General features: G+C 31.2%; 1 protein-coding gene and 1 long non-coding RNA gene across 10 annotated transcripts in view; one reads left to right on the forward strand and one right to left on the reverse strand.

The window, feature by feature from the left end:
• LOC148279999 (uncharacterized) overlaps positions 1-25155 on the forward strand; it is a 233012-nt gene that overhangs the window by 178895 nt on the left and 28962 nt on the right. The window lies entirely within an intron of this gene.
• Positions 1-25155, reverse strand: part of Ntan1 (N-terminal amidohydrolase 1) — a 292280-nt gene that overhangs the window by 9562 nt on the left and 257563 nt on the right. For 8 of the 9 annotated variants that reach the window (XM_088229063.1, XM_088229061.1, XM_088229054.1 and 5 more), the window contains exons 3-4: positions 7736-7923; positions 7143-7208 (exon numbers count right to left, since the gene is read on the reverse strand). In XM_088229063.1, the coding sequence (XP_088085189.1) occupies positions 7143-7208; positions 7736-7922 (253 nt within the window). In that variant the 5' untranslated portion in view covers position 7923. Of the gene's footprint in view, positions 1-7142; positions 7209-7735; positions 7924-23575; positions 23794-25155 lie in introns of those variants that run through there. The other variant, XM_088229060.1, reaches the window with a different exon arrangement.

Consider the following 25155-nt stretch of genomic DNA (forward strand, 5'->3'; position numbering starts at 1 on the left):
TCGCGTTTTTCTAATGACATACTTTTTCAATATTTTCTTTTTTCATGTTATACGTGAAAACATTTCTCCACAGCATCCATATTGACTTTGAAAATTCAATTAATTATTCTTAATCCATTTCATACATTTTTATCGGTATTCGTAGTACGTGATATTTCCCTATTGTACGGTATCTACGATAGTTTTTAGTAAACTTTACGATTAATTTTTTTTTTAGGTAAACAAAATGGCGAGGAACTTACAAAACGTTTAATTGGTCAACAAAAAAATGTGTTAAACATGTAGGATACGGGTATGTCCATATAAACAGGTTGTAACATGTACTCAATTTTATAAAACAAATGATTTCTATTTTTTTTTTTATGATCTCTGATAAATTCAAAATTATAGTTTTTTAACCATGTTCCTAGAATTGAAGGTGACGTTTAGTTCTTCTCTATCTTAAATCTTTATGTTGTGTTTTTTTACTTTTAAATAAAAACATGTTTAATAATTAGTATATTTTTTATAACAAAAAATACCCGAAATAGTTACAATAAAAGCGGGTACTCTAGTGTTAAATGTGATTGTACATATTTTATTTGACTTGTTTTTTTATATTTTTTATTTACATGTACTGAAAATAATATTTTGCGATATATACTGTGTTTTAGGGCCAGACCGCGAACATTTATAGAAACATTCCTTATGGTAAACTATTTTTTTAAATCTTATAATATTTTTCCAAAAATCTATATTTTTAAAGAACTTAAAAAAAATACATAATTTGAAAATGAAGTGAATCTTTAATTTTACGGACTAGCGTTCCTTTCACAAATACCTTCGCCTCCCTCACAAAAAAAAACGTATTTAACAAAAGAAGCGATATGCACCGACGCGTACAAGGGAAACGGATGGGTAGGGGGAAGAGTTGGGGTTTGTGGAAGGGATATTAATCCTAGATGTTGAGGATTTAATCCATTGTCGGATCAAATGAAAAAGAAATCTTTTAAAAAATGAGTTTTTTAAAAAATCATTAGGATTTTTTTCAAAGTTTTCCATGTGAAATGTTCCTCTGAAGTTTCGCGGTCTGGCCCTGAAACACCGTGTATAAATGATCTCAACACTGTATGATATTTACTAGTCTAAAGATGCCCATCAGAGGGTGGAAACGCTAATTGGATAAATAAATAAGTGAAAGTGTACCCAGTATTTTTAATAATGAACTTATTTTTAAATATAAGTTATTAAATAATTACAATAAAATTCAATAGATTTAAATAAAATTATTTAACAACAATATTTTGAGTTTGTCAAAATGGAATTGAATGGAAGAATTGAAGGAATACGGATGTTCAAACATAGGCAGAATGGAATGTGTAATGTGGCCACTTAAACCAGCCAATGACCGATCATAAGCCCTGTAAATACCTAGACTTCTATATTCACTTCTAATAAATGTTCTTCATCTCGATTATATTATATTTCAATTACTTTGAATTTTATGCATCACCTTGCAATGCGTTGCCGAAACTAGTTGGTTTATAAATTAATTTTAATTTTGGTGATTTTATTTTAAACTATTGATTAATAATGTCCACAAAGATGGTGTTCCAACCTAAAAATATACATGTACAATGAAATTCCATTCCAAAGAATTGTCGATTAACAACATAAGTGAATTGAACTCGGCACAGGTAACCCCAGTGAGGTCACATTACTTTTATTACTAATCATTGTTATTATGTGAAAAAAAATAATAAAATGAATGAATGAATGCAATAATTTCAACAATTTATTTATATCTAGGAAGTAAATTCTTACGCAACTTCACCGGTTCACTCAATTAGGTGAAAAGTTAAATTTTTACACCGAACTTAATCACTAGTTCACATAATTCACTCTAAATTTGAGAAATAAGGCCTAATTGCTTGTAGAAAAGAAAAATGTAATCTAAGAGAAGTTTGAAACGGGAGTTTATGGTGCATTGTGAGGGTATCATTATGCAAATATGAATTATTTACGGGAAACGAATAACATTCAAAAGACTAATGGAATCGCAATTATCTTTTTAAGTCTTCACCAAAATGAATAGTTCTATAAAGCAATAAAACAAATTTAATAATGCATACTTTTTATGAATCTAACACGAAAAACAAACCAATTTGTTGTGTAAATAGGATCTACCAGATTGAGACGATTTAAATGGCGAAAAGTTTAAAATTTGCATTTTGACTTCAAAGTTTAGTCATTTCTAGTCAAATTTATCAATTGACATTATGGTATTGAGTTATATGGTAAATATACCCACTGTTTTGTATTGATTTTTTATTTGGTCTAAAAAAATCATCTTTACAAATTAGTATGAAATTTTAAATATTGTTTTTATTTTTATTATTTATCAAAAGCATACAAAAATTAACATATAAATTATTAAGTCCTACTGAACTGCATAAAATGCAGTTCGTCAGCAGGTGCTTATAGTTAAACTTTAATATAATATACATAATCTTATCTCTTTAATTCTATAAACATATAAAAACTCTTATTACCATGGAAAAAAAGAAAAATATTTACATCTAAAATAAAAAATTGTCCAAATAAAAAAGAAAAACACAAAAAAATTTCAATGTAAAAAAACCACCAATAGTTCATTTTATCCATTAAATCTTAATATACATACTCTTATACAATTTTGATAAATTTAGGCATTCTTTTATAAAAGTAGTAGACGTTTCTAGCTACTCATAGTTACAACATTTTTAAGCCTTCACAAAACAGTTAGTTTTGAGTTCCAATCAAGCTCACCTTTGGAACTATAAAATCGTATCCAAGGATGCTTTCACAAGCATCAAACGAGAAGATTTCATTTTATCGATTTTTGGTTATCGTTTGGCAAAATGCACCTTTAAATTTTTCAGCACAAATATTTTTTAGTAAAATGCATATTTAAAAATTTTTTTTTAGACAGAAAACAAAAAAAAAAGCACTTAAAGCTTTTGGTTGTTGGATCTAAAACCTATACCCTATTCTGCCTTTACGCCACTACATCATTCAGCCCAGTCCCTATCAGTTCAGATCTTAATTATATATGTATAAATAAACTTATCAATTTAAAAGCTTTTAAAAAGTTCTGCAATCATTTCGGCAAATTAATCATGTCCAATCAATTTTATCCCAGTCACTGAAAAATTCACTTTCCTCTTTACCTCAATCCAATGAAGTAAACAGTTACCTACTTTCAGCACAAAGATGCCCAGGCAATCAGATTATAGAGAGCTCCCTTCGGCAGCTTTTCTCGTTCGGCAACGAGAAATTGTTTCTTGTATATGGGAACCACCAAGGAGACTTATGTTCTCAAATGCGGTGTTCGGTATGTGATGGGCAAGCTGTGTAACAAACTTTTTTTTTTACTTCAGCTCCTAAGTGGAGCACGTGGACACCACCAGACGCCTCCAGGAGGAGCCATATCGCTAGCCAGCGCTCTCACCTCCTTCCACGTTAATTCCGCGTGCCTCAATTCCGCCGAATAACGCCAAAAGAGCGTCATCGACGTCCTTCCAGGATGGTGGGAGCCCGTGGATGTGAAGAAAAGACAACTTTGGTTAGGGCTTTCCCGAGGCACCCGTGTTTGATGTTCGATTCCCGGTAAGACTGAGATAATTCAGAAGTAAACTGTCTTGGCTCTTAATAGTACAAAAATATGTTCGAAGTTCGAGATATCGGTAAAATTGTGGATACTATTATTGTTATTGTTATTGTTATTCATTATTCATTATTTATTTATTATCAATAGATGTCACAGAAAAAGACTGCAAACAATAAATGCCAGTAAAATATTAACGACTATTTTTGTAAAAATCTAAAGAAATGAATATTGTAATATTGAAAAATTTTACAGTCAAAGTACACAAAATTCAAACTCACAGTGGCTAGAGAATTAACATAAAGCCATTCTTGGATTTTTAAATGTAATTATGGTATTTCATTACATATGCAATATCGTAATATTGCGTTAGATTAAATAATAATAAATAATGAGAAATCACACATTAAAGCGTTCTTACATATTTCTAAAGCCAAGGATATCGATTAATCAAATCTAAGAGCAATTATGTCAATATAACAAATTAATATTTTCATTGACATTTTATAATCGCATACAGAAGCAGATTTTGCAAGCGAATAGGATTCTATTTCTATCTCTATTATTGTATTGGAATCTTCAATAACATTGCATGGATCGATGTACTATCGTGACGCAATTCAAATATTTATTTATGAACAAATAATTTATGTTATTTCTAATAAAATACGAAGGTATTGAAATGCAAAGCGCAATAATGATACTTTTATCGTAGGCCAAGCAACAAATTTATTTATTTATTTGTAATACAATTGATTATAATCAGCATTACTTTACGGGTAATTTGATTATATTACGTGTAGATTACTGTAGATACATCGAATCAAAATGTTTTCTATTTATAACATCATTCTGTCGGATTTGGGAAAACTACCGAACATATTTAAACGGATGCAAGGAAACATCTGTCAAAATGTCCATATGTTTATATGAATGAAATAAAACTTCAAGTTATTAAAAGGCGCCATTCAGTGAATAAGCTTATCAACTAATTCATTCTGACTTACATTCTTACAGTACCTACATTAAAAAAACTCATACATTAATGAATTAAAAATATAAAAAAATTTAGCTGTAATAAAATTCAAAATAATGTTTATTTTATTTACTTACTTAATTTCATAGTACATATGTTTTTCAAAACATTGGTTTTTATGTTTGTTGTTTTCAATCAATAAACGATTGGTTATTTACACTTATCTTTTTACAATTATTATGGATAACTTATATTGTGCCGTGTTCGCGAGGGCGCTTTATGAAGACCTTTTTTATAAACCGACAAGACAAAAACCCCTAACTAACTAACTATTGAAAACAACCTACAATACCTAGAATATGCGAGCAATATAACTATAGATTTGCCGAGGCTTATATTTTTCATAACAATGAATGTAAATTTAAGCCCAAAAGGCATAGGAATACTAAGAGAAGCAGGTATTTTATTATTATATACTTTATTTCTTGTCTTTAACATTTGTTTTTTTATTGTCTTGTATTGTTATTGTCTTATTGTATTGTATTGTAATTTGAATTATTGTCTTCAGTTTAAAAAAAATGGTATTAGCATAGGTGTACACATTATACAAAAAAAAATACAATATATTTTGTACATAATATTTGTTTTAAAATAGATTCCGAGGAAAATTGCATTTAATTTAAATTTAAATTTATAGGAAACTTTTTGTAAAACAATATATCATTACAAGCTAAGGATTAATTCACTCGCAAAAACACCAAATTTTATACGATATTAATACTTTAGTCATAATATTTTACACTTTTGTAGCAAAAAATTGTAAAAATAATAAAAAATAGCTAAAGTTAACTGCGTAATCAATATTTAATGAAATAATACATAAGCCAACATTTTTTCTTTAACAAACCTTTAGACATATCTTTCGTAGAATGTTTAAAGTATTATATTTCTATTTTATTGAATAAATTATAAAAAATCATTTAGTGTGCTGTCGGGTTGTATTATTTTCAAAATTCCCAGAAAGAATCAAAATTAGCTTAAATGATGTGATTACTTGTAAACGATAGGGCATGTGTGTGAATATCAAAACATTAAGCACCCTTCGCGAGTAACGTTAAAATTAATTTGCAAAGGATATTATGCACATTGCTAAGGTTTTATTTAGCCTTTGATTTACGATGCTCTTACGGAGATAAACGATTTACAGGGTGGTCTCATTACAAAATTGATTCTTGACGTAAAACCGTCCATTCAAAATATTATTTATTACACTTAAGATATAATATACAGACTGGTTATGATGAAGAAGTTTACTGCATAAATCTGTTCCTAACAGGAATTTATCAAGAAGAGGAATGTAATGAACAGGAATTTATCAAGAAGAGGAATGTAATGATTTAATACAAAATTGTTAATAGTTGACTGGACGTCCGGGACATCCGGGTACCAGCTAACATGATAACGCTTGCTCCGAGTGCGTTTCATACATTATTAGCTATTTAATATACCTACATAAAATATTGTTGGTACTATTTCATTATTATCAATGTATTGATTCAGTCCCTGTCGATTGTTAGTATACATAAAACGAAAAAAGTCAGTCACTGAAATTATTTGTTTGACAGTTGAAATATTGTCAATTACGAGATAGGATAAGACATGTTCCAGGGGTGCTATTCTGAACCACTCTCGCGGCACGATAACAGTTTTTCTCGTGTATTTTGTATGCAAATACACGAGATAATACGGCCGCGAGAGCGCTTAGAATACCAGCCCAGATAGACAAAACATTGCAGGAAAATCCATCGAAGAGAGATCAGGGTTGGTATTCTTAACGCTCTCGTGGGAGTAGAGTAATAATAAGAAAGAAATGTCTTTCTGTACGCACTTTTCTGCCCTAGATTTCGACTAAACTCACTTGGAAAACAATGGATGTAGAAATTAAATTCGATAAAATAGCGAGGCTGACAGAGTCCCCCAAGGAGTCTATAACAGCTGCGGGTGGAGGTGGGCTTTCTCCCTCAATACATATATACATATATGGTTTTTCAGAGCCAGACCGCGAAACTTCAGAGGAATATTCCACATGGTAAACTTTTAAAAAAATCCTAAAAAACTACTTAAAGTATGTAGTTTCAAATCAGTACATTGATTTTATATTTTTGTGCAACGACTATGGTGAAGTTGAATAGTGGGATTTACATGGTTTAATTGGTGTTCTGACGAAGAGACGGATACGTCTCGAAACTGGCAGACATAGAAAAGGTAGGTAAGTGGTTATTTACAAACACTTACAAATATTTATTGAAACGTTTGACCACAAAATAAATACTACAAATATTAATAAGGAAGTTAATTTAATAAAATAATTTTTGACAATTGTTATGTCGACCAATTGAAGGGTGGATTAAACAAAGATCGAAATCAATTCGAACGCACGTTCATTTATCCCGTTGAAAATTATAATGATAATTCCTAAACAAATTTTACATACATAATACCGGTAAAATACATGTTGAAATTGTGATAAAATTTTCTTACCAGAATGTCTTACTACTACGATAATGCAGGAGGTAGCGTCATCAGATCCGATAACAGAAACATTTTCTGAAAAACGAAATAATGGAATTAGATTTTACAAGTAGGTACCTACACACAAATACAAACATATACAAGAGTGCCTATATTGACAACATTAATCAGAATAACAACGAATATTTGGTAAATTACTATATATATTTATATATACTATATTATATTTTCTAATGACTTTTGAGGGTATTAGAAGCAAACTTGGAAATCTCCATTGAGGAAGTGACTTAGATATTTGCGAAGAGCTTTGAAAAAAGAATTGTGAGATTTCTAATTATGATTCACCTACTCAATGGAGAATACTAAGTTTGCGGTGTCAGGTAGTATAATTGGAATCTGTTTTTGCAAGATTTAGAGACGGTTTTAAATAGACCGTTCAACGCACAGCACAGGTTCGAAAGTAAGTGTAAAATCGTCAAATTTCCAAATCGTCCAATGGATTCTTAAAGGGCGCGCGTGTCCGCCGGGCGCAGACGCTCCGCTCAGTAGCTGGACCCGACGGGAGAGTGCAGAGTACAGAGTAAAAAATCCAGAATACTCACTGTCCAGCGGCACGGTGGCCGCCATCTCGCGCTGCTGCACGTACAGCAGGCCCACGGGGCCCACCACCTTGAGGGGCGCGGCCAGGAGCTGCGCCGCCGTGTCGCGGTACACGGGGTGGGCCCCGAACAGGGCGCGCGTGTCCGCCGGGCACTCCTCCTGCAGCACGCCGTTCAGCACGAGCACCATTCTGGGAAAGAAAAACATAATATCTCATTAGGGATTCTAGACAATAAAATCAAAACTAAAAAACAGTAGATTTAATTTACATCCTAGAAACGCGAGAGGAGTCATTATCAATCGACAATAGTTTATTCAGAAACATACAGAACTGTTTTTTTTTTCATTTTTCTAGTATAGGAGTTTCGACTTGAATTAATCTAGCAATATTTTTCAGAATCCTTTGGTAATGATCAGGGCTGACTTTTCTCTCGATCTGGGCCTATCATTCAAATTCCGAAACTATAAGCAGGTTTTTCTGGAACTGCGAAAAATTATGTGTTGAAATTTTGAATTCTTTCAATTTTTTTAATGGCAGATTTCTAGATTTCTTTCTTAACTCTTTTAAAAAAAAAACAAACAATTAAATATAACTGACCTCGTTCAACTAGAATCCTTAAAAATTATTAATAATTTAGCCTTTAATGTAATTGTAGACGAAGAACTAAAACTTGTAGTAAATATGGACACAATACGAGAATATCAAAATAAGAATAACATTCTAAAACGAGACAAGGACAATCGAGACTGATAAACCAGGGACTGAAATTATACAATAAAGTACCAGACAAAACTAAACAAAAGACTCAGACAACCTTTACGAGAGATGTTAAAAATATTATTATTAACAATAGAATATGAATTTAAAAAAGAAAAGTTATTTTGCTAAACGAATGTAATCCGTAAGGATTTATAAATAAATACATTTTATATACAAAAAGAACAATCTATATAATATATTTAAGTGTACGAGGCTTTGTTTTTCGTAAGCTTTTCATTCAGATTTCTTTGTCCCATTTTAACGTAACGTTAGCTGACAATGCACTCACGGTGGAAATGCTAATTAACGTACGTAAAAATAACACGATTATTGGACAATAATTCCAGGGCAATTGTTATTAGGTACCCTGGAATATTATTATGAATAATTGCTTTGACAAGTTCATGAATAATGCAGAAGTAAAGTTCACGACTTACGAGCACGCATCTCATAGTCTCTGTATGCTGTATGCTGTATGGTGTATAAGGTAATGCGGAATATACCCTATATGTGTACACAATAAAATACTTGTGTTCAATGTTCATGTTAATACTCATGAGTGCCATGTTCCATAATGAATACTGGATTATTTAATATTAATGAAATTGCTTACAGCGTAATTTTGCTGCAAATATTTCAAATCGTTTTCCATATTAAATCAATAGAACTGACTTCTGATGTTCTCGTGTACAATAATGAATAAGATTTTACTAATAAAATTTCATGAAGTATAAAATAAAATGTTCATATAGACAAAACAAACAATAATAACTAGGCGATCAGTTACATTTTCCTAAAGTTACAAATATATTATACGTTTGTTAGAAGCCATTTGGAATACGCATCTCAGATATGGAATCCCCAGTATGCCATGTACGGTATATAAAAAGAATAGAAAATATTCAGAACAAATTTATAAAATACCTAAAATACAAAACCGGTCTTTCTTATGTAGCAACTCGCTGCCTCTACCTACCATTTCCATCCTCACTACTCTACAATACCGCAGTGTGTGCGAACCAACTACTGCTTCACAAAATAATGACAGGAATAGTTGACTGTGCAGAATTACTTAGTTCAATAACAATACATATTCCAGACAGGATTTGTAGATGATACCACCTGTTTCATGTACCAATAAGTAAAACATCGTATGTTAAAAACGCTTTTTTTAAAAGTATTTATTCAGTGTCCGAAACCAAATTTAAAGACATAGACTACACAAACATCGCTTTGTCAGATTTAAAATTGACACTTAAAATGCATTATGTAACTCAATTGACAATAATAAATACGTACATCTCCCTTCCCCTCCTTATCCACTTTTCATGCATTCTTGTCCTAATTCCACCCCATTTACAATAAATAACTGCTCTTTTTATGTCTTTTTTTTGATTATTAAAGATATATGTATATATGAAAATAACATTATTATATGGATAAACTCATATGTATTTATTTATATATATAATATATGTAATTCCCCACTGCAATTGGGCCTCATGGCCTGTTGTGGTGCAAAATACATACATATTTTTTTTTTCATTTACTAACTTTGTACACTTTGTGAAATCTGTTATCGTTTCTGAGTTTTTACATCTACATACTATATCTGTTTGTTTACCATAAATATGTATGAATAACTGTTGGTTTCCCAAATAAAATAAAATATTCAAAAAACAATTCCACGAATTTATTTACCCAATTAGCGCCTTTACCCTTTCACGGGAAGTTTCTGGAAAATGTATGAAAAAAATAATAAAAAATTAACTACTTTGGAACGTCATAAATGCATGTAAACGCGTGTTTACAATAACCAATAATGATAGCGTTGTTACCCTAAAGTAATAATTCGCCCCCGCTTAAAGAGAAGCTCTTAAGCTCTATTGAATAGAACAAGAGCGTTAAGAAAAAAATGTTTGGTTTCTAGTTCAACAACAAACGTGTAACGGACGGTTTTGGTTTGCGCTTGCAATTCTCAACCTGAATTTTTGACCTAAGCTAACTTCGTAGATGATACTCAGATAATGTTTTTTGTCCGTACGGGCGATTAGCCGGTGTCGTATAATCACTAAGGTCAATTTGTTGTGATAGATTTCCGGTTTCGAAAGTAGCCGTGTTTTTCAATGTTAAGCTTGTTTTGATGTTTAGCGGGTACAAATAATTTGTATTCACAATTAAACGGGGCTCTACTTTTAAATTTCAGAAAAACTCACCGACTCAAACTCAAGACGTCACGGGCGGTATAATTTCGAAGTTTCGGTGAGGATTTTTAAAATTACAAAACTTGAAAAAATCATGGCGATGATAATTGCTTTTTTTGTTTAGTTTGATAATGTATCAACAATTTATTTTTTGTTTTTAAACCACTGAAGTTCCTCATTGTAACTCATACGACTAATAGATAAAACTTGACTTTACAATTTACAAACAAGGTGATATTTATCTACGAAAACGTGTACCATGGTACGAAATCAACACTTATTTAATTAATGTAATGGGGTAAGATGTGTATCATGACAAGAGAGGAGATTTTCCTCACTGGCCACATATTTTGTATGCCAGAAGTCCGGGAAGCTGTCTGCCCGCGTACCAAATGTTCCCGAGCGTGACAAGTCTTAGTATTATCTTTAGGATCTGGCGAGATACTGATCTCAGGACATATCTGAATGCAGCTGATGATCACGACCGGTGCGCGGACGAAGGGAGGCGGCGCACACCAAATTCCGTCATCAGACAATATTTATACCGGGAAGCTACGTATGACCACCGATATGCAGAAATACCGACATTCGCCATGTCCGCTGTCCACCCATTGCGCAGGAGAGCAAATACAATAGATCGTACATACTAGAGAACGGCTCTTAAACGTGCTGGGAATTCCAAATAGTTTATTTTCATGTTTAAGAAACAAAAAAAACGCTGTATGAGAACGCATGATTTATAGAAAATAACGTTCACACAGAAAATACATTTTTAATATAAAATACATAGAATTAAGAATAGTCCAGAAACCGCATACGCACATAAAACAGAAGGCGACTAAACTACTCATAAATGAGTAGGTTTACGTTTTGACCCATTAGTTTCTTTGTAGACGTCGCTCAGTACGCAACTCCCGATTCGAATTCAATTATGCCGTGTTGTGTCCTTTTAAAGTGTAGAAATACTGCTAGGATCTTAAAGAAACAGATGGTATCACATTTCATGTGTAATTAGCAAACGAATGCTTAAGTAGCAAATGCATAACTTAAAAATTGAATTCTTTTTCCATGTGTCAAGATTGTCGAAGAAACAAAATGGAAATTTCGTTGGTGTTGCCAGGGTAGTAATTTTTTTTACCCTACTTTGCTCATGTAATTAAAGAACTAATGAAAATTAGACCTCGGATTAAACAACGCCGTGGAGGACATTTGAACGACGTTATCTTTAAAACATCAAATATTTTTTAACATGATATAAAAATAATCGTTTTATGTAAAAAAAAATTTTTAAGCTCAAAGTTCATCAATTCAATTACTCTTTTTAATGACCCTTTACTTATCTACTCCGTTGTGTCAATCGATGTTTCCGCGTGCACAACAAAATTTTAGAGAAATTAACAGATTGCTTTTATTTACCTTAAATTTGTGTTATGATTATTTTTTTCCCATCAAGCAACATTACGCGGCGACATCACGAATGCGCGAGGCGAATGAAGGGCATAGTGGGGGAATTATTAGACATAGTTCAATGTATTCCAATATGATTCTACGCTCCTTCTGGACTATTCTTAATTCTATGATAAAATATTTATGTTCTTATGATTTATCAAAAAATATTTAAATTTAGCAGCCGCATTAAGTTAAGTAATCGAGGAAAAAAAATTCGAATCATGGACCTCTATTTCTACTACTAGACCGAAACCCGACCTTAAATTTTTTTTTTTTTTAATATGTGTGCGTTAAATAGAGTTTATTCATTTTCTTAACTGGCGTGTGTCTATTTAATGTCGAATCAAAAAGGAAATTTTACTTTATGCTGCTCACATATATATTTATATATAAGAAGTTCATGACAAAGCTAACAAAGATATGACGAGGGAAAGCAATTGGTTGAACGACAATTTGCTTACTCTCAATGCAGAAAAAACAAAGTGTATCTGTTTCAGCCCATCTTCGGTGGGACAACCAAACTCCTTGTAGGAATTAAAATTACATCATTGCACAAATAATAAAAATTGTCAATGTACAATATTGGAAAACGTCACTAGTGTAAAATATTTGGGTCTAAAAATAGATAAATTCATTAGATGGAACCTACAAACCGAAGATGTTTCTAATAAAATAAAACGTTTGATTCATTTTTTCATACCTTTAAGAAATATACTAAGGATTAAGAAATAAAACAATAGTATTATGGATTGGTAAATTCAATACTGACATATGGTCTGATTGGCTGGGGAAGCTGCACTAAAACGACTATGGCTTCAGCAGCTATAGCTCAAAAATCAGTGATAAAAAAACCATACCTATGTGATTCGCTCTTCAAAGAATTTCAGAGTGCTGGATATTCGTCAACAGGCCAATATATTGAGGTCAGTAGCGGATCACACATCTCACTAGGGAAAAATACGCAACGGTTTGTCATGTTCATAATACTAGACACTCTAATTAGGATCTGATTCTACAGAGAGGAGTTAATACTTTTTTGGCTCAAAGGCAGCAATATTATATAGGCCCAAGGATATATAACCTTATCCCAGATTCATGGAAATGTGGTGGGATTGCCAGGCTGAGGAAGGTGTTGACTTTATTTTTAATCTATATTGGTCGGAGGGAGTCAGAGAAATTGTTGTCCGATGTAGAAGGGCGCAAGCTGATTTTTTGTTTTACTAGTAATGACTTAGGACTAAGGATATAGAGATTTTGGTATTATTTATGTTTTCATCGTATATTTATTATTTACTTTTAAGACTGAAAAAGCAAACATAATAATAAAACTGTAATTACTTTTTAATATTATTATAAAATGCATAATTTACTGCCTTAAAACGGGGAAGCTATCCCTAGTATCCCAATGGCGAATGGTGATTTTATTTACAGGTAAGCTATAAAAAAAATAACATATATTTGTACCTACATAGAAGGCACATAACAAAATGTAAGTAATATTTCATTTTATTAACATAAACGGCAAATCTGCCTTTTACAAAAAAAATATAATACCAACATATTTGGCTTGATATTTATTTTTATTATTTTTAAAAACATAAATTTCCTTATACCAAAAATTGATAATATATATTATATTATTTTATATATACATTCATCCATGAAATCAACTCAAACGATGTAACTTCGTGATATATTATATAATAAAGATATATTATCCATTACTCTAATATATAATTCATAAAAAATAAATAAAAAATACCACTATGAATTAAGTCGATATTAGGTATCTAATTGAAATATCAACTGGCCGAATGTTCTAGTAATTAATAGTGCTAAAAACGGCTACGTGGAGCGCTTTATGTCCTGCAATATTATGACGAATGAAAATCATTATGGTCTAATGTCAAAAGTACCATATCAAAGAAAAATAGTTCTTAAGAATCAATGTTTGAAATACTGTTTTCCAAATCAAGAATCTTCAAATAATTTGTGTAATCTGCAAGTTTAATCTAGGAGAAAAAACCCACACTGGGGTTAATACATTCAAAATATAGGATACTTATTTGTATGAAAAAATAAGCTGGAATAATCGGCTAGTTTCTTGGCTCACCGCAGGCGCTGGGCGCGCTTTATTAAAATTTATATTTATATAAGGATAAAAATACAAACGGTGGAAATGATTTAAAATAAATGTTAATTATTATTTTGTTTTTCTGTAAATAAAGTTACAATAAAACATTATTATGGTTAGTCAAATATAATGGTAAGCTGCGCATAATCGCTTCTATACACGGTTCGCCCCTGCTAGTTAGGCAGTTTTGATGAACCACTAGCAAAAATAAAAAATAATATGTTTACTTTTACTACTTAATTAATTTGTTGTATAAATAATTCATTGTAAATTGCTGTAATAAATATAAAAAAATAAATAAATAAATAAAACAAAAACGTATATAGACTTATGCGCTATGAAAGTTGAAATAAAGGTCGGCAGTGTTTACGAACTCCAATTAAAGCACCTTACTTAATTGGACCATTAACTAAAGAGATTGTTTGTTAAGATCTTCAGACTCAAGAGAACAAGACCCACAAACGAACGGAAGAATCAACATTACATTATTCGAGGCACCTTCGAAGCAAATAATGCTCAAGTGGGTACGGTAGTAATAAGCGTTAATGTTGTGATATATTTTAAACGTCGGTCGTCGGCAGAAATTAGAAATGGAAAAGGAGACATGATATACGGATAGTTAATATAATAAAGCAAACTTTACATACCCAAAAACCATTTTAGAGGCCGGGGGTCTTCCTATCGATTTCGCTCAAAGTAAAAAATCAATCCGTTTTGTCCATTACAGAGTAGCTTTATTAATTTTCTTTTTCATAAATCATAACATAAATTAATAATAATAATAATAATAATAATAATCAAAGTTTATTAACAAAAATAACAATAATTGTATCTACTACATAAACACTTTCTCTGTATCATGTCTAGTCTGCCTAACTAGGTACAACCTGTTTTAAGGCAGACATTTTTATGCAAAAATAAACAATAACATTACTACCTACTTGTTAATATACTATAAAATTGTAAAATATTAACAAAAATAACATTTTTCTAAAAATACAGAAAAATTCAAATTATCCGATGCCTAGAGTTCGGATAAACGGAATTCTAATGTATTCTCTTCCTTCTCTTGAAAACATTACACGAAGTTACTTACAATATTTTAAAATTACTGCCCACACGACGCCGACTATACCTGCACATACAAGTATATCGTATAATTAGCCATTTTCACTGCAAAACGTTTCGTTATAAAAACAGTCCTTTTTTTCATAAAATAATGATGGGCTTTGACATACTTTGGAGTACTAAAAATATTATTTTATTACTTATTAGTTGCATAAATATTTTTAAATTCCTAATTTTGAATTCCCGCGAAAATGCTTCATTGCATTGGCCACTCCTCTTATACGTCACGATTCACATTAAAGTTTGATTGATTGATTTGGTGTTTATTTTGTAGAACTCCATATTTAAACTAAATCCAAATAATCTTCACATTTATGTTTATATTCGTAAAAATAAAATAAAGTGTTCAGTAGACTCAAATCAGAGTTTGATTTCTTATTATAAGTTTAAAGCTTGATGTTTTGTTAGTACGCACTTTATATGAAAAGACCGTCGTATTTTATTTTATTCGAGTTTATTACATATATTAATGATTTTACAACTATTTTTGTGCATAATGTCTGGAAAGGTTATAAATACTAATATAATTCACGAAAAACCACTTTTCAACAAATTTGCCATCGGGTACTTAAACTTAAGTTCTATATATTACTTAAAAAGTTATAGAAAACTAATACAAATGTGAAAAGTGCAAGATGAAGCGTGCAAGGCAAAGCGTGCAAGGTAAAGCGTGCAAGGTGAAAAATGCAAAGTGATGCAAAAAGCGCAAGAGTGGTAAAAAATAATACGAAAAAAATCATATATAAATTAATAGTTCGAAAGAAAGCCATTCCATTTCAGCAGAGATAGACAATATGGATACGAGGAATCTCTTAGAGAAGACGTTGTAGACATTTATGCATTTTCATGGCTTATGAGTCATTTTTTATTATAATCACTGCATCGGTACACCAATCTAGCGCATCTTGATCATGTATTTTTACAAGAATATAAGATGACCACGCTTTAAGTACCAATCAACGGACTATAAAATATTTATGTATTTATTAATATACACGGCACGCAGTGCCTTTTACCTTACAAAGATACATATTATATTTTTTAAAATTAAACACTTCGATATAATGTGAAAATCATAAAAATCTAATTGAAAAGTATTATGTTACATAAATCCTATAACAAAGCAGTTTCGTATAAATAACATATTTAGATATAATAAAAAAAAATAAACAATTTGTGCAGATAAAATTTTAAAAGGAAAATAATCTTTGTATTTTTTTCTTTAAGAAGTACAAAATATAATTATATTAAATACAATAAAATTCTTTTGTCTAAAAAAAACAAATAAAAAATATTGCAGCGTTAAGTATAAAAACACAATTTAAAATTTATGTTAAATGCCAACTATTTCGGTAATCGAACCTGAGACCTTTTGATTAAAATGTTCTAAATTTGTTGCAACAGAGAGATAAAACATTTTTGAGAGTGGAATATGGAAGTCTAGGAATTTACAGGGCTTATGATCTGTCGTTGGCTGGTTTAAGTGGCCACTTACCGGGTGAATTTCACCCACATGATAAAGGTTTCAGCTCTTTTACTTCACAAAAGTCAACAGATGGAAGCATTGAGGAAATCTCGATGTTTAAACATAGGCAATGGTGAATGTTACACAGTGTAAAAAAAGGCCATTTAAACCAGCCAATGACAAGTCATAAGCCCTGTAAATGCCTAGACTTCTATATTTCCTTCTCAAAAATGTTTTCCTTCTCTGTTGCATTAAATACAGATCTGAATTAAGACACATTATTTTTGGCTGCAATACGATCCCACTTGCTATTTAGTGATGCGCACACTTACACACACCTGAACGCTTAATCCCATACAAATACACACAAACGCACCTCTACACTTCCTCTTATACAAATACACATAAACACACCCTTTTGTTGTACCTCAATTTAATATGTATACTTTTTATTTAGAAACTTCGCTGGTCAGTCTTTGAACCGTATCTTTTTTTATGTTATTATATCATTGCCGACTGTTTGTGTCTGTCAAATAAATAAATGACCCAATAGGGAGGAAATCCAGCCAATCTGCAAACATTTGAACATACTCAAAACAATGTTGATTCAAACGTTCAAAAATTAGCTGGTTAAAATGGTCATTTTACACAAAGCGAAACATTCTTATATTTTCAACTTACTGTTGTGAGTAAAAGAGTAATAATTTTGTATCTGATATTTTTAAGCCAACGACAAGTAACATAAACTATGTAAATACGACTATCGATACATTGAGTCATGTATTTGTTTACAAAGGTTTGGGCATGTCAAAGTTTATTTTTCTTCAGAAAGAACCGCAACGGTAGCGACTAGGAGCACAGGAGTATATATGGAAAAGGTTTACTTAGAAATTGTCAGTCGTGAGACTAAAACCGTTAATTAACGGTCTTTGATCTCAGTAATTACGAGGATGAGGAGATAGAGTAACATTAAATACAAGGCTAATTATTTCAATATCCCACTTTCTAAATGTAAAAAGTACTAGGTTTAAAAAAGCATAAAACGCGGTAAGGTTTGAAGTTTTTTTTACAAATATAATCTTTTTTCCAGACGCATAGAATGCCGTCAAACAGTTGACCCATATTTTTACAAAATAAATTATTGCTTTTTTTGACGAAATTTTAACAAGTTAACAAAAACCATCCAAAAATGGGAAGTAGTTTGTGATAACTGTTTTTTTTAGAGTTTTTGCGATATAACGAAATATTTCGATTTTAGAGCCATTCTAAAATTAATTGCGAGCTACCTCCGAAACCGAAATCAATACGTTACACATGGCTGGTTTGCATCAATTTTTTAATACTTACCCGGGTGTTCCCCGGGGATCCAACCTGGGCCCATTACTGTTGTAATGATATTCAAAAAGTTGTAGTAGTGCAAAGTAGACTCGAAAGTGGCTCGATGATTTGGGGACCGTGAGAGTTGAAGTACTGTCTTATGGTGGAGAGGGTTCAGAAGAACTTCTTCGGTTTCTCTACATGAAGGAGTGCGGATATTATCCATGGCTTTATCCCACTGAGTTCCTCCAGTGTATGCTCGGTTACAGCAGCTTAAAGACCAGAAGAAATGTGTATTTAACTACGCACTTCTTTCAATTGTTGCGCAGTATTATTGACAACCCTGAAATTATGCGGAGCATTAGCTTTTATGTTCCGGATAATTACCTTAGACAGCGTCAGCATTGACTGTTTCACACTACAATATACAGGACCAACCTGCCAATGGTTATGCCTGTTTGAAGGGCTATCTCTATGTTAAACAATATTACTTTGGACATCGACATTTTTCACGTCTCTGACAGAGTTTTTCGTTACAAGATTCTCTTACTTTTTTAACGTATTATTCTCTGGATATTATGTAAACTTAAGTGTTTTTTTTTTATACATAATTTTACCTAATTATTTATATACGTATGAAAAAAGATACTCCATTACGTAATGTAAATATATATTAATGAATAAAATTGAAATTGAAAAATATAAAGACTGTATGGTTTCGTTAATAAATAAAAAAATAAATCAGCCAATGAAAAGATCCTTAACCTTATAAACGCGGGCATTTTCAATCCTTTATCAATAATATTATACATCACTGTTGAAATATGCAAGAAAATATACGCTTAATTTCATTATCTTATCAGATTAAATCTAGATCTGAGTAAAATTATAACTGAAATTATTTAATCATGTGGAAATGACGCATAATACTATATTCTAAATGCAATTAATTTAAACAATTTTTACTTATCACATTTATGTGGTCAACCAACCAAGGAGCCATGTAGCATGTAGGCCTAATTAACTGTAATAACATTAAATATTTTGTATTGACTTACATGTGTGTGTACCTAATGTGTATATTGTATATGTAGATAGGATATAAAAAGTAAGTATAAAATTTAAAAAGTATTTGTAATATCGCAGAAAAAGTCTTTAATTAATAAATCATTTATTTATTTATGAGATTCCTCTGTACGTGTGATGTCACTGAACTCCTCTTAAACGGCTTAACCGATTTACGTGTGGTTTTCAGAGAAATATAGATCTTTGCGCTGTGCGTGTTCGTAGATATTAAAATCTTCAATGTGATATGTAAAAAAGAAGTAGGGAGCATAAATCTTTTATTAATCGATCTACTAGGGTTGCATTCGAGTAGAATGCATGTGCAAAAAAATGGAAAGATGTTGTTTTTTTGCGTATAAAAAAAGTTTGTTTTTGAATGTTTACATACAGCATTCGTTTTTTGTGGATCTCAATCAGATTATTTCTTTAAATTCCATATAATTTCTACCCATTTATTTCTTTTCACTGGATTTCCGGTAATCCTAAAATAATGTTAAATTCAATACATTTTTAAAAATCGTATTCCTACATAAGTACACTCCTCTGTTGGTGAGAAGACCGGAATTCGACGTTTGCAAAAAGAATGCCATATTTGAAAAAATATTTATTTTATGTTTTGGAATTCAACCATAAAAAAGTACCTACTTAAATTCAATATTTGAATGATAACAATTTTTAGTTTGGTATTTAATCACAAACAAGTACCTAGGTACCTACTTATCAATGAAAAGTCTTTTTCCAAGGCAAGCTGACGTTCGGGCAGGACAACGTCTGTCGGGTCCGCTAGGTTTTTTATAAAATAAAATAAAACATTAATTATCATTTTTGTGATAAGAGTTTTTTTTATTTAAAGGTGTCTTTATTAATTTATTTAATATATAAATTGATTGGGTATTATAATCAGCTACACAAAATTTTATATTGAAAATAAATACGAAATAATCAACAGTTTGGTGGCGCCAGTGATTTTTGGGGAAAACAATTAACAGCAATGAACATTTTTACAGATATTATTTCATTTGTTTATCGACAACAATAGTTATAGAATATGTAATGTGAACTGTGTAATACTTCATGCCTTGATGCTTAAAATCCCTTGACTATGTCAAACCAAATCATCGAAAGGGTCGAGAGTTTCAAATACCTGGGAGTATATGTTACAGAAAATGGCAGCTTTCAAAAGAACTAAGACTGCGGTCAGGAATAGCAGGCGCCACATTCGACAATATGAAGGCTGTCTAAAGATTGGCTCAATGAAAACCAAACGCCTGCATAACACCTATTCTCCTTTACGGATGCGAATCGTGGCACCTCACAAGGGCCCAAAACAGTAGAATTCTGAGTTTTAAGAATAGGTGTCTCAGAAGAATCTTGGGAGTGTGGTGGTTTGACCTTGGAAGGAACGAAGTAATAAGAGAATGGACGTAGCAAACTCTGGTGACAATCGTCGTCAAGCGAAGGAAATACGGTTGGCTAGGCCATATACTGCGGATCCCTCCTGAGAGCCTTGATACCGCTTGCCTACTTTACAAGGCATCAGGTTTTTCGACTTCCTGACGTGCTGACTATTCGTCGGCAGTTTATGTCAGAACTCCAGCAGCCGATAAAGGTGCATTGAGGCTCTTTGTGGATACCATATACTCCAACTAGGAAGCGGACATGGAATGATGATGATTATAGTTGTGGAAAATTATACAACAAATTTAAATTAACAACAAATAGCTTGATCAAAAACATAACATAGCTGGCTTGCTTGTTCTTATTGCTTTATTTTATAAATTTCTGTTCAAAATCGAATAAAGTAAAAATGAATTCCCATGTTATTTTAATTTTGATTAAACTTAATTCTGATAATGGCATCGTAGCAAACATTACGGCAATGATGATTTATTTTTATTTATCTCAAAATATGTTAAAAATAGGTGCTGTAATCAATTGTTCAACAATTCAGAGCTCTACCCAATATGTTATCTACGAAGAAAATAACTAATGGTTTTAATAAATACAATAAAAATGTGTATACGTAATACATCGTGTGCCATCTAGACCGACAAGACAAAATCTCCCGTTTTACATGGACAATGCGTCAACACATTGTGTAAAACAAATCACAGTACCCAGAATATAAAAGCTATTATTTGAAATATTTAATTATTTTTATAAACATATTTATTTTTAACGCTTGATCGAGGTCGATATTTTTATGTCAATGAACATAAATTCAGTCGGCAGTTTTTATCATCTATTTTTTCATATCTTTATTTGCCAATGTTTTGAGATATACATATAACGAGACATAATCAGCAGAACAACGTAAGTGACATTTTTGGCGAATTACGTTTTTTTAAGGAAAAGTGTTCCTTATTGCCCACTGCACAAGTGTCAAAAACGTCATCTTTATATATATAATTCCTCTGTACGTGTGATGTCACTGAACTCCTCCTCCACGGCTTAACCGATTTACGTGCGGTTTTCAGAGAAATATAGATCTTTGCGCTGTGCGTGTTCGTAAATATAAAAATCTTCAATCTAATATATAAAAAATAAGTAAGGAGCATAATTGTGTTATTCATCGATCTACGAGGATTGCATTCGAGGAGAATGCATTTACCAAAAAAGGATTGTTTTTTGTGAATAAAATACATTTGTTTTTGAATGTTTGCAAAAAGCATTTGATTTTTGTAGATCTAAATCAGATCCTTTCCTTAAATTCCTTATAATTTCAACCCATTTATTTATTTTCACTAGATTTTTAGTAATACTAAAATAATATTAAATTAAGTACATTTTTTAAAATCGTTTCCCTACATAAGAAAACCCCTTTGTTGGTAAGAATTTAACACATTCAAAAGAAGTATAAAACAATTAAAAAATAAATATAAAAATAAAATTAAAATATAAAATATTTTAAAGGAATAAAACCTACAGCACTGTTTCATAAAAACGCTTGTAATACTTTTTACCCAAGATTTAGAAACAAAAATTTAACTTCAAAAAAATATTACACATTAAGTAGAAGTTAACAATATTATTCATCAACCTTTGTAATCCTTTTGAATTATCCGTTAGAATGATAATCATCAACATAATAGTAGAATGTACAAAATATCGAGTTGTAATCGGCAGAACAACATAAGCGACAAATAGTGCATTGTGCAGAAGATTTAAAAAAAAAATTATTCCATTTTTCAAATTTATAACGTACATTCGTATTAGGTTTTTTCCTATAACGTTTATGGCAGTTTTTTCCTATAGCGGTGGTTCCCCGTAAAACGTAGTAAGTCCGTGTCCCTTCACCTCGATAGATACGTTCAGCGGAACTAACACTGATTACTCATCGGCACATCGCTGCACTGTTCCAGGGATATTCCCATGATACAGTAAGTAAATATGTTCTACTTGGAATAAATTATGATCAAGTAAATCGATGGACACCTTTTTTTAAAATTAAGACTTAACATGTAAAAATGTGTTTTATAACTTATTAATAATATTTGCCATTGTTTGACAAATATTTCGTCCCCATCACTTAATTTGGCGAGCAAGATATTACTATTATTAGTGCTAAAACTGCTAACTAGTTACTAGCACCAACTAGGTATCAGCTTCTTGAAGGGGTCGTAAACTTTGATATAAAATAATGCATATTTTTTGCAAAGATAAAATCAACTGCCTGATTATGATCCCAGTGCTGCACTATGACAGCTTTGGGGTGTGGTCAACCTTACTCGCTTTCAAGTGCGTAAGGTAAATACGTACTTTTTTATTTACATATAACTTTACACTGAGGCATCCGGACCCGGTCCAACATTTGCGCGGTAGATGTCTACGCATTATCTCTCGATGAAGATAATACTTATTTACTAAAAAAAAAAGTTAAACTGTCTCGTTAAACTAACTTGTCCGCAAGTTCCAAGAAGATCACGTCATCGTACGCGAGTCAAGTCCCCCCTATAGTGTTTCCTCTTATAACGTTCCTCCCGATAACGTAGTACCTGTCTCAACGTTATAGGGGGGTATAATGTATTTTGCAAAAGACTTAAGCCGTTGAATTAATGAGAAAATAAATACAGAAGGATTTATTTTTCGATCAGCTTGATGCGCCTGGACTTCTGTATTTATTTTGTAATGTTATAAAATATAATATGCCAATGTCGATAACTCCCTACGGGGTAAAATCCAGCCTTTATCTAAAAACCATTTAAATATCTGAAGAACATATTTTGAGATAATCGGACTTGTCTAAAATCTGAAATTTCGGGTATATCTCTGTTGCCTTAGGCTAGCGAAAAAAAATGCGTAAAACTAAAAACAACATACCCGGAAGTTTTATTATAAAAACTATGTTTGCTGTAACACCTCAAAATGGCGTCAGCTGATTCAAACAAAAATAATGACAAAAAAATATTAACAACACAGCACATCAACATCGCTTCAGAAAAGTTGCACAATTTTTCATAACTAACAAAAATATAATTTTAAATAATGTATTCGCTCAGTGAAGGATTTTAACTTGTACTAATCGGTGAGTCTCCGACATAACGCTCGTTTCTTATCACATCGGTCAATGAGGCGATTGGTTGAAGACATTGCACTAACCGACCAATCACGACGCGCCAATCAGCCATGTATTGAAAACAAATATTTACACTGATAAGGGCTGCTAAAAATATTTTTAATTAAAATATGTTACGAATTTTATATTAAAGATGGCGCTAGCGTCTGTTATTTATTTAATGAGATTCGTAAATAATTTGGTGAAACAATATATATTTTTTTTATATTTTCATTTGACATTTGAAAATATGACTTATGGTCAGTTGTACCAAAAAAGTTAAATAATTGTTGCATTTTCATAAAAATCCCCAAATTTACAATACTGGAGTTTGTCAAAATGTTTGGAGACAAAAGACGGAATTTAACCCCCTCGGAAGTCATTAAGATAAAACCAAATAAAACCAACTGGTCCAAGAAGAAGTTTAAAAATTGGAAAATTGTTTTCAGGCGTTGCCTAGTATGTGAAATAATTCAGTCAGATGAATCTCTTCACAAAAATAGAGGTTTTGGCTCTTTAATTTCAATAAAACCAACAAATGGAAGAATGGAAGAAATATGGATGTTCAAATATAGGCAAAATGGTAAATGTTACACAGTGTGTAAAGTGGCCACTTAAACCAGCCAATGACAGGTCATAAACCCTGTAATGCCTAGACTTCCATATTTCCTTCTTTAAGGTATTTTCCATTCCTGTTGTAATTTGTTAATCTCCAAACTTATTTGGCCCATTTTGACAAAAACACAATTAAGTACCTTTTAAACTTTTTTTGTGCAACAGGAACTAAAATGCGACTATTCAAAAACAAAACCATATGCAGATAATAACTTGAAGGTGGGGACTGTACAAGAGCGGTTTCCTTTTTTTTTTTTGCTACGGAACCCATTTTTTTATTTGATTTATTTGGTACAAGGCAGTAAATAATATATTTTTTAAAGTAATTTTTGTCATAAACATCATTTATTTAAGTAGTAAATAAGAAATTTTATCCACTTTGATAGTTTTTTAAACTTAAATTTCAGACATGATACATGTAAAATTATTGCGGTGGTGATTTAAAATAAATAAACATTATTTTATTTATTTTCGCATAAACATATTTAATATGTATTTTTTTTAATTGATTTTTTTTTCACATAAGCATTCTTCTAAACAATTTTTTTAATTCCCGCCAAACTGCAAAAGCAGTTTTTTTGCAGGGATTTCTCTCTCTAAACATTTTGGTAACACAATATAATAATGTTTGCATAAAATATAAAAAAATCTTAAATATATCAAGAAAATAAAAGTTTAAAAAAATTAAATACAAGTAAATTAGATCTTTTTTGATAACGAAATATATGAA

The sequence above is a fragment of the Micrasema longulum genome, unplaced genomic scaffold, assembly GCF_059751315.1.
Source record: "Micrasema longulum isolate JH-2025_06_02 unplaced genomic scaffold, ASM5975131v1 h1tg000632l, whole genome shotgun sequence".
NCBI lineage: Eukaryota > Metazoa > Arthropoda > Insecta > Trichoptera > Brachycentridae > Micrasema > Micrasema longulum.